Raw genomic sequence first — 14,420 nt, forward strand, 5'->3', positions numbered from 1 at the left:
GTGCAAAACTAGGTTATCGATGTACTGATCTATTGTATAAATGACCTGTCATGAGACAACCTGTCTTAACAGACCATGATATTTTGACAGAAGGGTGGTTTTTTCCAACAGGTTGTCCTGTACTACGATAGAGTGATAAATATTTAACACTGCTGTATCATTGTTTCTACTAAAATTTTCTAACCGAATTGTCATCCTTTTACCTTCATGTTTTAATAACTTTACATGAAACATGTTACGAAAATTAAAGTGGAATAAACTCTTTTCATATGTTTTGAATCTGTCATTATTCTTATCATTCTGTCATAAGATATATTTAGATTCCTTGAATCGAGTAAGTGCATAAAAATCTAAAGAGGCAAAATTTGACTTGTAACTGACTTGAATAATCTGTGAAAGAAAATATTTTCCTTTTCACAGCACAAAGAAAACACCGCACATAAAGCTAATATTTAACCTTCTTATTGCCTTTTGACAATAGGGAGACAAAATTAATCCAGGATAGATTTCTGTAAGAAAAGTGGTTGCCACCTAAAAATCTGTTAAGAATTCAATCTGTAATTTTTATTTTATTGTCACTGATGCATGCATAAGGTAATCAATGTTCTACCTTTGACAGATTCCTCCAAGAATTCTGCAATTTCCTCTGTGTTAGATGAGATCATGGATTGAGCAAACATAAATTCCCCCTCCTTTTCCTCAAATGACTCCCTGAGCAGCTCTCTGCGTTTGCGGAAGGGTTCCCTGACAAGAGATTCTCCATTGAGGTACAGTAGATCAAAAGCATATACACATACCTGCACCTTGATCTCTGATGCATCAGCATCCTACAAAAAGATGGAAAAGAAACAAAAACCAATCAAACTAACTAGAAAGGCTTGAATAAAATACTGAATGTTTCAAAAATGATTTATATGTGGTTTTCATTGTGAAAAAAGGAGCAATTTCATGCATTTGCTCTCTTTAATATATCAGAGTCTGAGAAAATAATAATCAATATTTTAGACACAAAGTACATATGAAACAAAAAATTTATTTTGAAATTTACATTTTACTAGAGATGAAGCACAGATCAGAAGTCATCCAACATAAACTTAGTTTTACAAGGGGTGTAACTCCTACCAGCCTTTGAACAGTCCCTAAAATTAATGGTCATGTACATAATGTTTTGAACAGCATTTTTAAGATCAGCTATCTTATATGAACAAAACGTTTCACTGTAAATCTAAAGCAACAGGTTACGCATATAAAAAGAGCTTTATCTAAACTAGAATTTGACTAGAATATCAATTTTACAAATGACTGGCCATGCATACAATCCTGAAAAGAGATTTCCATGACATTGCAAGTCAACCACAAAGTTTTGTCAAGGACCTAACTCCTGAACAAAAGTTATCTTGCAAAACAGATTTTAATTTTAGCCACAATGACCTTGACCTCTTAAATTTTGACACCCCACACCAATCAGCAGGCCTGTTTCTTAACCAAGCATACGGCATCCATAAAATTTGATACAGGCAGGTTATTTAGTACTCGTGTTGTTGTGCAGACATAAAAGCATTTTTCTTCCAGTCAGTAACCTTGATCTTTAACCACTTGAGCACAAAATCAATAGTGTTTTTCCTTACCTCAAGTGCAAGCTATCCATAAAGTCTGGTAAGTGCAAATGGTGGAAAAGTGGAGTTATTGTGCAGAAACCATTTTTTTTGCCCTTCTTTCAGTCACAGTGACCACTGACCTTTCAATGTCAAAATCAAAAGGGTTCTTCTTTAACCCAAATGCAAGCCATCCATAGCGTTTGGTAAATGCAAATGGAGGAGAATAGGAGTCATTGTGCAGAAATGAAAACGGTAACAGACAGACTGAAATAATCATAACATGCTACTCCTTATGGCAGGGATCACAATACTATTAATGATAGATTGGGAGTTAATGTAAATAAAATCGGTCTTAATATCACAGTGGCTATTTGACTTGAAAACACTGTGAGAACAAGACGTATTGTACAAATATGAAGAGTGAGAGATGCAATGCACCAGTAAAAGAAAAGAAAACAAATAGTCACAAGACCTTTCTTTTGCGTGTACTGAGAACTTGGAAAGGAAGAATCTGCTTTTTCTCTGCATCCCAAGCCACTGCTTCTGCGTCAATTACACAAGACTTGACAGTCTTTTTCATAACTTCAGTTATGCGAGCTATGATATCTGGATACTTGGATGTGTTGTCTTCCGAGTTTCTGCTGTATATTTGAACCTTTCCATTCTCCAGAACATGAATCTGTAAATAAATTTAAAAAATGAGATCTGTGATTCTGACTTAAATCTGTAACTTTTCAAATATAACGCCAACAGATTTTTCTATCCAAAAGAAAATGAAAATGCTACTTTGAGCTTTAATAGCTAAACAATAGAGTAATTTTATATTTTTCTATTGACACTAATAATACAAAAAAAGGAAAGGAAAATTAAAAGTGGTCAAATTTTTCTTTTCAGTATTCATGTTGTAACATTGGTGACCATATTAGATGATGATACAGCATCATAATACAAATTTGAAAAGGTTCTGATGCAAGGATGCTCTCTTTTAAAATAGTAAAATTCTGAAAAACGGCTTCTGAATGCTTGAAAGTTTTGTATTTTCAGTCATGGTGACCATTTCTGATGGCAGACAGGCACCAACTTTAGAAAATTAAATGACTGGACAAATTAATGCTCTCTCTTTCAAATTTGATCAGTATTTTAAAGTGCTTTTTATGAGGAAGCCATTGAAAGGTTTTCTTTCTGCAACAACCATTACATCATCTGTACAGAACTGAAAGACCCAGACTCTATGATGGCAACAAATTTGACAGATTTTGTCCATAGCTTTATGAGAAGACATGTAATGGGTTTTTTATTTCCAGGAATGGCAGTCATATTTAAAGGCAGAACAGAACCATTTGTGAAAGAAAAAAAAGAGGATAATTGACAAGCATCATCTAATATGTTCAGGTAGTTTTTGAGAAACTGAACACAGTAGATGGCAAGGAACAAGAGACAACACAAGAGATGAAGCAGGATGATGTAGGGGGATGTACATCCAACATGGCTTTATGGCAGGGAGCTAATAACTGATGTTAAATTTTATGGATATTACAAATATAATATTTTCACATCAACAAATTTTCAACAACTTCAGAATATCTATGAGAAACAATTTTCAATATATTCATCCAAAAAAGGCAAACTGCCAGGCTATTGTCCTATTAATATAAATAAAATTGTTATTAAGTAGGTTGTCTAAATTTTTGTACTATTTTATGCATGTAAAAATAATTGATTTAGAATTATCTTGTTACGATTTCTAGGGCTAAGATAAAGCATATTATTAATTTTTATCTGTATACTGTGAAACCTGTCCATAAAGGCCCATTTTAAAAAGCAGTACATTATGCCCTTGAGAGATAGGTGTCCTCTCTTTAAAGGCAAATATTTAAGAGAAATTAAGAAAAATCATTTTCAGTGTCCAAACAAGAAGTGGGTCGGGTGAGAATATACGCATATTCATATTGTTATGTATATTTGATTTACTTGTATCTGATTTAATATATATTTTAATTTAATTGTTTGTCAGTTTTAAATTGTTTATTTTTCATTACATGATATTGTAATGTAAATTTATTCACTAGAGATGATACTTTTTTCAGAAAATAGTTTGACCTTGACTGTTAGTTTATAAACACCAGGTGTTGATCTAAATCCTGACCTTGTTTTAAAATTTGTAGCAACCATGGTAAACAAGTTCTATTTTATTTTTAAAATGATTGGTTGTTTTTGAGGTCATGATGGGACTTTGTCTTTAAGATGCAAACAATTCTTATATATTTTTATTTCTTGACAAATGATTGGTTTTTGTCAGGGTCACAATGGGTAAATGTGATCTGTAACAAGTACTTGCTTCTATATCCTTCGAGAAGATGATCATGTGACCCCTTGTTTATGTTAAGAATACGATATAACCCATGTTTTGGAGAATTAATCTCAGTAGAAGCTGGGCTGTTAAACTGTAAGTTGTATGTTGTGCTGTTTGGAGTTATTTCAAATTACTTGGTTTGGGGTTATTTCAAATTACTTGGATTCAAAAGGATTAATTCTTTTATTTTTCTGGAAAATATGTGTGCTCATGTAATATTGTGGAACAAGAACAGTTTTTTACATAAAAATTTATTCAGCTATCAGAAACCAGAGTGATAATTCTTGCTTCTACAAGGAACTGTAGACTTCCACACTACAGATTGCAGCATACATCATCGTCTTCCATCATGGATTCTTCATTGGGATTCAAACTTGAAATCAGTAGAACATTTTGTTATTAGGATTACTACTATTTTATTCTTAGATTATTTTTTGATTTGATTCTATAAAACCGTAAGTTCATATTTTTTCATTTTTACAGAATTTTTCCAGGGAAATAAATTACTGAATTTTTCAAAGCTTGTTGTTTTCTCTCTTTCTTGTGTTACTGTTTATTCAAGCCTAAACATGTGACATAAGAATATAAACATACCTGTGCCCTCTCTCCATCATACTTGTATTCACAGGTAAAGTCATTATCTTCAAATCTCATTAAGACTTCACTAACACCTTTGGTGGGATGTGCCAACATTGGCTTCAGCGGAATACCTGAGAAGATACATATTTTACAAGCTTATTAAAAATATTCAATATTATCAAAAACACACCTTTTATGGTAAAGGCTTTAGTTAGTGATAAATCCGTCCCCTTACTGTACTAAATCTGGCAAATTATCAGAGCTTTTTTCAATGATATGCTCCAGTACATTGCCTAGGACTGGGAGCAATATTCCCCTCTCCTCCAAATGTGTGTGTGTGTGTGTAAGAGAGAGATCTAAATAACATTAGTAGTTTTGCCACCTTCACTTTGTGCACAGTACTACAATCTTTTCTTTGGATTCTTATATTATTATAACATTGTATCAAGTGTTTAAGAAAACCAAGACAAAATACTTGATTTACTTGAAAAGAGAGGCAACATGGAAAAGAAGAAACCTTATAGGACATAGTTAGGACATGATGGGTATATCAGGAAATTGGACCTTAATAGTAGGCCACTCTGGTGGCCTAAGTGGTTGGAGTGTCCGCCTCGGATGAGGGAGGTCGTGGTTCGAACCCCCGTCAAGTCATACCAGAGACTTATAAAAATGGTACTAGTAGCTGCCTCGCTAGGCACTCAGCATCAGGAGGTTAGTGTTGGGAATGGTCAGCCTGGTGTCCGGATAATGTGGCTGGGTGGGACATGATGTAATATGTCTGCAGCATGATGTCTCAGTGCTAGACATCACCATAAACTGCAAACAACACAGACCCTGATCTGGCATCACATAATGCACTGGAAAATCTGGGTCTGTTATTTGTTCTAATAATTACTCCTACACAGACCCAGATCTGCCAGTGCATTAAACCATGGCAGACTGAGGTCTCTGCAGTAAAACGCATTTGTATATACATTACATATAGTAACACGGTTCAATATTTACATATTTTTGAACATGTATAATACATAAAAAATACAGAGTACATATCACACATGCTCGTAAGTTGCAAAAATCAGAAAGGAAAACAAAAACAGGAGAAAAATTGTGAAACCAATTATTGCAGATGTTAGCATAATAAAATTTCATTTATTAAGAAAAAGAATATGACAGTCATGTTACAATTTGCAGGAACCATTATGTCTTAATACTTTACCTGGTGTAAGTTTACAGTGTTTTGGCAGCTCCTCCAAACCATGCTCCAGAACAGCAGAAATAATGGCGCCGTAGTTGGGGCACTCACTGCAATAATAAAAACACTATTCATCATACTGATGATGATGATTATGAAAATGATAATTTCATTACAACAAAATCTAACCAAACAAAAATATGATAATGCTTTAAAAAGCTAGTTATGCTGCAGGATGACTTAATTTAAAACTGGAATTCTTACTTCAGTAACTGGATCTACAAACAAAATGGCAGGGTTGCTACTCAAATGACAGGGATGAGCTAACACCAGATGACAGTATGTTATTGTTCTTAAGTCCATAAATGAACATTTTGTTTTAGTTAGCCTCATGATCAAATTGTAAAGGCAGATAGGTCTCTCTCTCTCTCTCTCTATACACACATACACAACTGTAACCCAAACGTGCACACTGGGGGAAAAGTTTTCTTTCAAATTACTTCAATTTCAACATGACCATTATGCTAATTGGTTTGAAATTTTGGTAAATGTTACAGCCTTAGAATAATGATTTTTTGTATTGATTTTCAAAGCTCAGCCACCTGAAATATCACATCTAACCTACGAGTCAGCAAGGGTTGTAATAACTTGCTATCGTTTCTTAAAAATATTGTCTGAGGATGATTTAACAGAGTAAGTACTGTACTGAAAATAATTCCGACTTTTTAAAAGTAGATATATTTGAATGATTCCATTTATTCAAGTTTTTTTTACATGCTTTAGTCTGCAATAACTTTACTAAAACATAAAGTAGCTTTACCAGACCTTTTTACACTGACAAATGTCTCTTAGTAGTTTCCCAAAGTTCTGTCTGTAATTTTAAACACCTGCCCATTGTTAGCCATACTAACATTTACAGCTGGTTTAACACCAGAGCTGTTCCATTTAAACAGACATTTTACCCAGGGAAGCCAGCTTTAAAAAAACAGAATATATGCAAACATACTCTGATTACTCAAAAGAATTCTCATGAATATAAAATTGTAAATTGCATCTATGGGTGACTATTCCACATTGAAAGTGCCTTCCCTGTATCCGAAGTATGTTTTAAGGGAACAGCCCTCAACAGTTTTGAAGAATATTTGTATATTGCCATTTTCTCTCATCTCTGATCCTCTGATCAGCTGCAACACCCTCCTTGCATGAAATGGCTGATGCAAGGTCACAAGTCATCTCTATTAAAACCATTTCACCAATTATTCAGAGTGATTATAAAAAGAATTGCTTTATGTTGTGAACAGGAGATCAGTACATCAAACCTGCATGGTTTACCTTTAATGACCTCGCTCATAATCATACAGGATGACTGTATTTAGTGCAAAGTAGCATTTTCTAGCACTTCACTGATAGAGATGAAGAGCCTAACGAATGAAATGGCATGCAGCATCTTCTACCTTGAACCATATGCTAAACTGTAGCAGTAAACAGTGCTGTCTCACCATGTGATGGAATGGTAGGACTGTGCAAGAGTGTCCCACAGCATACAGATTACAGTTCAGCCTCACCACGTGATGGAATGGTATGAATGTATAAGTGTCCCACAGCATACAGATTATAGTTCTGCCTCACAATGTGATGGAATGGTATGAATGTGTAAGAGTGTCCCACAGCATACAGATTACAGTTCTTCCTTACAATGTGATGGAATGGTAGGACTGTGCAAGAGTGTACCACAGCATACAGATTACAGTTCAGCCTCACCACATGATGGAATGGTATGAATGTGTAAGAGTGTCCCACAGCATATAGATTATAGTTCTGCCTCACAATGTGATGGAATGGTATGAATGTGTAATAGTGTCCCACAGCATACAGATCACAGTTCTTCCTCACAATGTGATGGAATGCTAGGACTGTGCAAGAGTGTCCCACAGCATGCAGATTACAGTTCTGCCTCACCATGTGATGGAATGGTATGAATGTGTAAGAATGTCCCACAGCATACAGATTAGTTCTGCCTCACAATGTGATGGAATGGTAGGACTGTGCAAGAGTGTTCCACAGCATACAGATTACAGTTCTGCCTCACAATGTGATGGAATGGTAGGACTATGCAAGAGTGTCCCACAGAATACAGATTACAGTTCCTCCTCACAATGTGATGGAATGCTAGGACTGTGCAAGAGTGTCCCACAGCATACAGATTATAGTTCTGCCTCACGTGATGGAATGGTATGAATGTGTAAGAGTGTCAAACATCATACAGATTACAGTTCTTCCTCACAATGTGATGGAATGGTAGGACTACAAGAGTGTCCCACAGCATGCAGATTAGAGTTCTGCCTCACAATGTGATGGAATGCTAGGACTGTGCAAGAGTGTCCCACAGCATGCAGATTATAGTTCTGCCTCACCATGTGATGGAATGGCATGAATGTGTAAGAGTGTCCCACAGCATACAGATTATAGTTCTGCCTCACAATGTGATGGAATGGTATGAATGTGTAAATGTCCCATAGAATGTACTGATATAACAGAATGGTTGGCCTGTGCAAGAGTGTCCCACAGCATACAGATTATAGTTCTGCCTCACAATGTGATAGAATGGTATGAATGTGTAAGAGTGTCCCAAAGAACATACAGACTATAGTTGTGCCTCAATAATGTCAAGGAATTGTGTGTGGTTCTATGTTGTTTACAGTTACCTTTGTATTACACATAAGCAAAATAGATATTCTCACCAGTATGTGGTCTTTATAATCAATGCTGCCTCCTCCATTTTCTTTTTCAGCTGATCAGCTGCCATGCCCTTTCCAGCATCTAAAATTTCTGGTGGATATTCTGTTGTTAGAAGGTGAAAATGTGACATTCTCAACTTGTATTAAATAATCCACAACACTATAAATTGGAAGAACTTTACAACATCTGTGTATTACAATTGCAGCTCATTCACACTTTAAATTCGTATCTTTTCTTGCTCTTAACAGGGTTTTTCACTGGACACTTTTAAATGTTACTTCACAATTGAATACCATTGTGTTATGTGTGTTGGGGAAGTGCAGAAAACAAGACCTTTTATGTAAACAATGGAGTGAGGCAGGGAGGTATTCTTTCACCCTTGCTATTTAATATATACAAAGACAATTTAAATCGAAAGTTGGGTTAATGTCATGTGTAACTCTAGCTGCCACCAAATGCTTTCTTTCTTAACAATTTTGGTTTTGCTGATATGTCATTTTTATCATGGTTTTCAGGAAAGTATTAAAGATATATGAACTCAGCTAGGTTGGTTTGAGAATTGTATGTATATATATATATATATATATATATATATATATATATATATATATATATATATATATATATATATATATATATATATGCATACATACAAAATATGCATGGTTTTTCAATCCACATCTTTCAAATTAGCATCCCCACCCTCCATAACATTTAATGGTGATGTTCTTACAGATGTCAGTAGTTTTAATTTGGTTGTATTTTGTAATTAATTCCATCAGCTGATGAAGATATGAGGCATTACAGATTTTTATGTATTTGTTCTTTGAATATCAAATTCAGATCAATCAAATCATTATACTGCACAATGTATGAGATGCCTCTGTACACAAAACTGAGTAAAAGTATAACCAAAAATGAGTTGCTTGTTATAACAATAGTCTTTGTTTACTATTAAGCCTTCCAAGATGGAACAGTGCCTCAAACATGTTTCTAAATTACAAAGTATTTCACTTGAGAGAATTATTGATAAGTATGCATTTTAGCATTCCAGTTTTATCATGCATTTTTACTCGCTTATAGGTTGAATCCAACTGCAAAGCAGATAGATACTATCTGCTGTTGCATAAGTGCTGGCAGATCAGGGTCTATTTTGTTTGTTTTACTAATTACTCGTAACAAACTACACAGACCCAGATCTGCTGGCACAGTATGTGATGGAGGGTTTGGGTCAGTGATTTTACAGAAACAGATTGGATTGTTTTGACTAAAATTAATCACTAATATATCAACCACTGTATCTTATGGGGGTTTCTGTTATCGTGTGTGTGTGTCTGTGCGTGCGTGCACGCGCTATAACTGTCCACAAGATTATTAATAGCCATATAAGTAAGATTTTGATTAAATTTTGAAGCTTGTTCAAATATAACAACCTAACGAAGATCTCCATAAGGCAGTTGATATTTTTTTATGCAAGTTACACAAGTTTTCAGTAAGGTGTAGCTAAATATCGTGGTATTATTATCAAGATGGAAAACATACATTTAAAAAGTTCAAGACTCGTAATTAATGAACAAAAATTTACTTAAATGAACACAAAAAAGTCAGTTTCATATTTGTACATATCAATCAATATCATAAAGAGTTCATCATAAATAAAGTTGTATATGTGCCTTTGCTTGTGTATCTCATCTTTAAATCTGAATATACTTCTCTCTCTCTCTCAGTGCCTCAACTGTCTGTAATCCATTTACCTTGCCCAGGTGGAGTTAGAAATAAAGCATTTCCTAGAGCTGTTAGGACACTCTGCTCTGCCAACCCTATTCTCAATTTTCCTCCTAATGATCGGATTAGATACCGTGCCTCAGACTGCCGACATGCAACAAACATCCCCTTGATCATGTCCACCTTCTTAGACATGGACTGAAAGTAAATATATACTTTTCCTCTTAATTTCATTCCGAGCTAGGTCGCAAGAATATCGGACTAACTAAAGATGACAAGGCTACTACAGAATGTCATGTCTAATTGTCATCCACTCTCTGGTATGTGTTCCAACATCAAAAGTCACTGCAGTATAAAAAAAATAGCTCACTACAACATACTTTTAATGTCTGCAACTGAAACTCAAAGCGAATGCACCCATGATATTAATGTACATACTTTTATTAGGTCTAGGCATGGGCCTGAGAAACAAGATTCTCCATACCTTTATCTGGCCTGGGCTTGGGCCTGGGAAATTAGATTTACTATACTTTTATCTGGCCTGGGCTTGGGCCTGAGAAATAAGATTTTCCATACTTTTATCAGGCCTGGGAAATTAGATTTACTATACTTTTATCTGGCCTGGGCTTGGGCCTGAGAAATAAGATTCTCCATACTTTTATCAGGCCTGGGAAATTAGATTTACTATACCTTTATCAGGTATGGGCTTGGGCCTGAGAAATAAGATTCTCCATACTTTTATCAGGCCTGGGAAATTAGATTTACTATACCTTTATCAGGTATGGGCTTGGGCCTGAGAAATAAGATTCTCCATACTTTTATCAGGCCTGGGTAATTAGATTTACTATACTTTTATCTGGCCTGGGCTTGGGCCTGAGAAATAAGATTCTCCATACTTTTATCAGGCCTGGGTAATTAGATTTACTATACCTTTATCAGGTCTGGGCTTGGGCCTGAGAAATAAGATTTTCCATACTTTTATCTGGCCTGGGCATGGGCCTGGGAAATTAGATTTACTATACTTTTATCTGGCCTGGGCTTGGGCCTGGGAAATTAATTTACTATACCTTTATCAGGTCTGGGCTTGGGCCTGAGAAATTAAATTCTCCATACCTTTATCAGGTCTGGGCATGAGACTGAGAAATGAAATTCTCCATACCTTTATCAGGTCTGGGCATGGGCCTGAGAAATGAAATTCTCCATACCTTTATCAGGTCTGGGCATGGGACTGAGAAATGAAATTCTCGATACCTTTATCAGGTCTGGGCATGGGCCTGAGAAATGAAATTCTCCATACCTTTATCAGGTCTGGGCATGGGCCTGAGAAAAGAAATTCTTCATACCTTTATCAGGTCTGGGCATGGGCCTGAGAAATGAAATTCTCTGTACCTTTATCAGGTCTGGGCATGGGCCTGAGAAATGAAATTCTCGATACCTTTATCAGGTCTGGGTATGGGACTGTTAGTTTGCCAAGTGGTCCTTATTTTTGCCACAATCAAATCAACTGAAACCTTGGGTACAGATTTAATGCAAGTTTTTCTTTACTTATTCAAAAGCAGTTTATTACAATCATGGGTCTATTCCATAGCAAAAATTTGCTTAGTGCTAAATATTGTCATCATCCTTTTATATATAAATAAAAACTCTACTTTGATAAAAAAAATAATGTGTTTTGTGCATCTTTGTAAATATAAATGTATGAAGTATTTTAGAATTTTTTTAAATTCTGAATATGAACTACAGTAATAGCTGCAACTAACAGTAAACATGCATTGTAATTTATCCTTACAATTGATATCTTGAAATTTCCTCTGAACTCAATCTACATGTAAACTGTATCTCTGAAATATAATGATCTTATGCAATAAAAAAGGGTCTATTCTAGGATGCCAGCATGTTTACATAGCAAGAGTTCAGGTCCTGTTTACAGACAGAATAGGTTTTTCAGTTCCAAATCTACACATTTTATTACATTTAGGTCAAGTGAAAATGTGGATAAATTTTTATCTGATAGACAAAAAATTCAATGGAATCACTGAAATGCTAACTGACTTTCAGACTTATATACACTTTGGGATTACTGTGAACTGGTTTAAAGACATTCTGGATTGCATCAAAGTTATATATCAGAACATTCAGAACTATTGGAATTCTTTTGGAATATTCTTTATTTCTGGACATGTGATAGGACATTTAGGATTACTTGGAATTTAATTCATGTTACTGTTAGAGTCTTTTAAATTTGCACTTTGTATTCAAGTGTTGTAGAGAAATAAATTGTTTGTTGGGTTTACTAAATTGCTGGTTTTGTTTCTTTCTAATATTTGATGATCTAGATTTGTAACACTATGTGCTCAAAAACTGCATGGAAAAATTACATTTTCAAGCCCTACCATTATTTCTTCATTAAATTCCTCCTAAAATTAGAAAAATCAATTTTTTTTTTTCAAATGGGAATTTCCCTCTCAAATTTTCAGTTCGAGAACAGAATATTGATTCAAAGTCAGATTGCACCACAAACTGTAAATAACTGTACGGGGAATTTTTTTAAAAACACATCACCTTACCCCATCTAACACTTGACAAATAATGCCATTCTCTGACAGTAGAAAGTGTGTGTTTGTGTGATTTGGATTGTTAACATAGCTTGAACAATTTTTCAGTCATATCGCTAGGATGTTTGCAGTGTGACAGTTTATAGTGATGTATAGCACTGGGGCATCATGCCGCAGAGATGTAGCATGATGTCCCACCCAGTCACATTATACTGACACCAGGTTGACCAGCTCTAACACTAACCTCTTAATGCTGAGTGTCAAGCGAGGCAGCTGTTAGTGCCATTTTTGTGGCAAGTCTTTGGTATGACTCGGCCTGGGATCGAACCCATGACCTCCCTCATCCGAGGCAGATGCTCTAACCACTAGGCCACTGGAGTGGTTCAGTAGAAAGTGAAAGAAAAGGAAAAATCTAGCAAAGTGAATGAAAATAAAGTTCATCAGGAAGCTTTGGTCAAATTCTGTTAAACACTTTTATGGATGTTACTTCAAGGTTTTATCTCTAGTTTTAGAAATGGCAGCCATATTTGAGGGCTTTAATTCTTTAAAACTGAAAATCCTCCACACCAGGATGCTTTGTCAAACATGAATAAATACAGTTCATCTGAACTTGAAAGAAAAGGTAATTTAAAACATTTTTTTCCATACTTTACTAACAGCAGCTATATCTGATGATGGACTGGTCTCACCCTTCATCCAAGGATGTTGTCAATTTGGACCAAATTCTACTGAACAGTTTTGAAGAAGTCATTTCAAGGTTTTCCTGGTTTCATCAAATGCTGACTGACTCATGGCAATACCATAAGCTCACCTGCCCTTACCGCCAGGTGATCTAAAATTTTTTTTTAAACAATTGCAGACAAATCTTAGAAATTGCTATCATTATCAGAAAATCTACTGCATACTAGATTTCATTTCTCAAAATCAAATTTAAAAAAAAAACCAACAGTGCTAAAGAATTCTTGTGTCAAACAAGTTTGAAAATGTGCAACAACAAAATATTGGAAACCTTGCTGTTACAGCAATGGCCTGAAAATCTAATTAGGTTATAAACATATAAAAAAAAAGTAATTAGGTTATATACATAAAAATTCACCTAAGTAATTAGGTTATATACATATAAATAAAAATAAGTACACCTATCATAGTTCTTTTCTTCATCTGAAGAGAATTTGTGCTAAATGTGGCAAGTAGGCTTGTGACAAATAGTAGAGTCCAAAAAATTCCAAAACAGTGCCAAGAACTGAACAAGCAGCCCAAGTGGGCCAGAGATGGCTCACCTGATGACACCTGCCTTACAGCCAAAATGCAAGAGCAGACAGCACAGGAATGTCTTAATAGGATTTCAGTTGAAATTTCTTCCAATGTCACTGACTGCACATGCTATAAAAGAAAGTACTGCAAGGTTTCTCTGGTTGGTCTATTATCAGCCAGTACATCAGCACAATTTGTCCAATAATGAAAGTACGATATGTATCATTGTGTCAAAGTTGTGGAAGCTTGTTTGAATGTTTTTGGAGATAAAGTTGTGCAAATGCTCTTTTTCATATTTAGTGGTGGATTGGAGACATTTGTACAAATCTGAAAGCACTCTGTACCAGCATGTTTTCTGTTAAATTTGGATAAATTTTTCTCTTTTAGAAGTCATTTACATTTTGTAAAGTTATTTTTAAGTAAAT

General features: G+C 35.0%; 1 protein-coding gene across 1 annotated transcript in view; it reads right to left on the bottom strand.

Moving 5' to 3' along the window:
• Positions 1-14,420, bottom strand: part of LOC149803152 (DNA ligase 1-like) — a 164,284-nt gene that overhangs the window by 23,049 nt on the left and 126,815 nt on the right. Inside the window, exons 14-19 of the mRNA XM_089952773.1 lie at positions 10,216-10,384; positions 8,464-8,563; positions 5,747-5,832; positions 4,546-4,661; positions 2,071-2,277; positions 611-827 (exon numbers count right to left, since the gene is read on the bottom strand). Coding sequence (XP_089808899.1) covers positions 611-827; positions 2,071-2,277; positions 4,546-4,661; positions 5,747-5,832; positions 8,464-8,563; positions 10,216-10,384 — 895 coding nt within the window. The remainder of the gene's footprint in view (positions 1-610; positions 828-2,070; positions 2,278-4,545; positions 4,662-5,746; positions 5,833-8,463; positions 8,564-10,215; positions 10,385-14,420) is intronic.

This window comes from Sinohyriopsis cumingii, chromosome 3 (genome assembly GCF_028554795.1).
Source record: "Sinohyriopsis cumingii isolate HCF-2022 chromosome 3, ASM2855479v2, whole genome shotgun sequence".
Classification (NCBI taxonomy): domain Eukaryota; kingdom Metazoa; phylum Mollusca; class Bivalvia; order Unionida; family Unionidae; genus Sinohyriopsis; species Sinohyriopsis cumingii.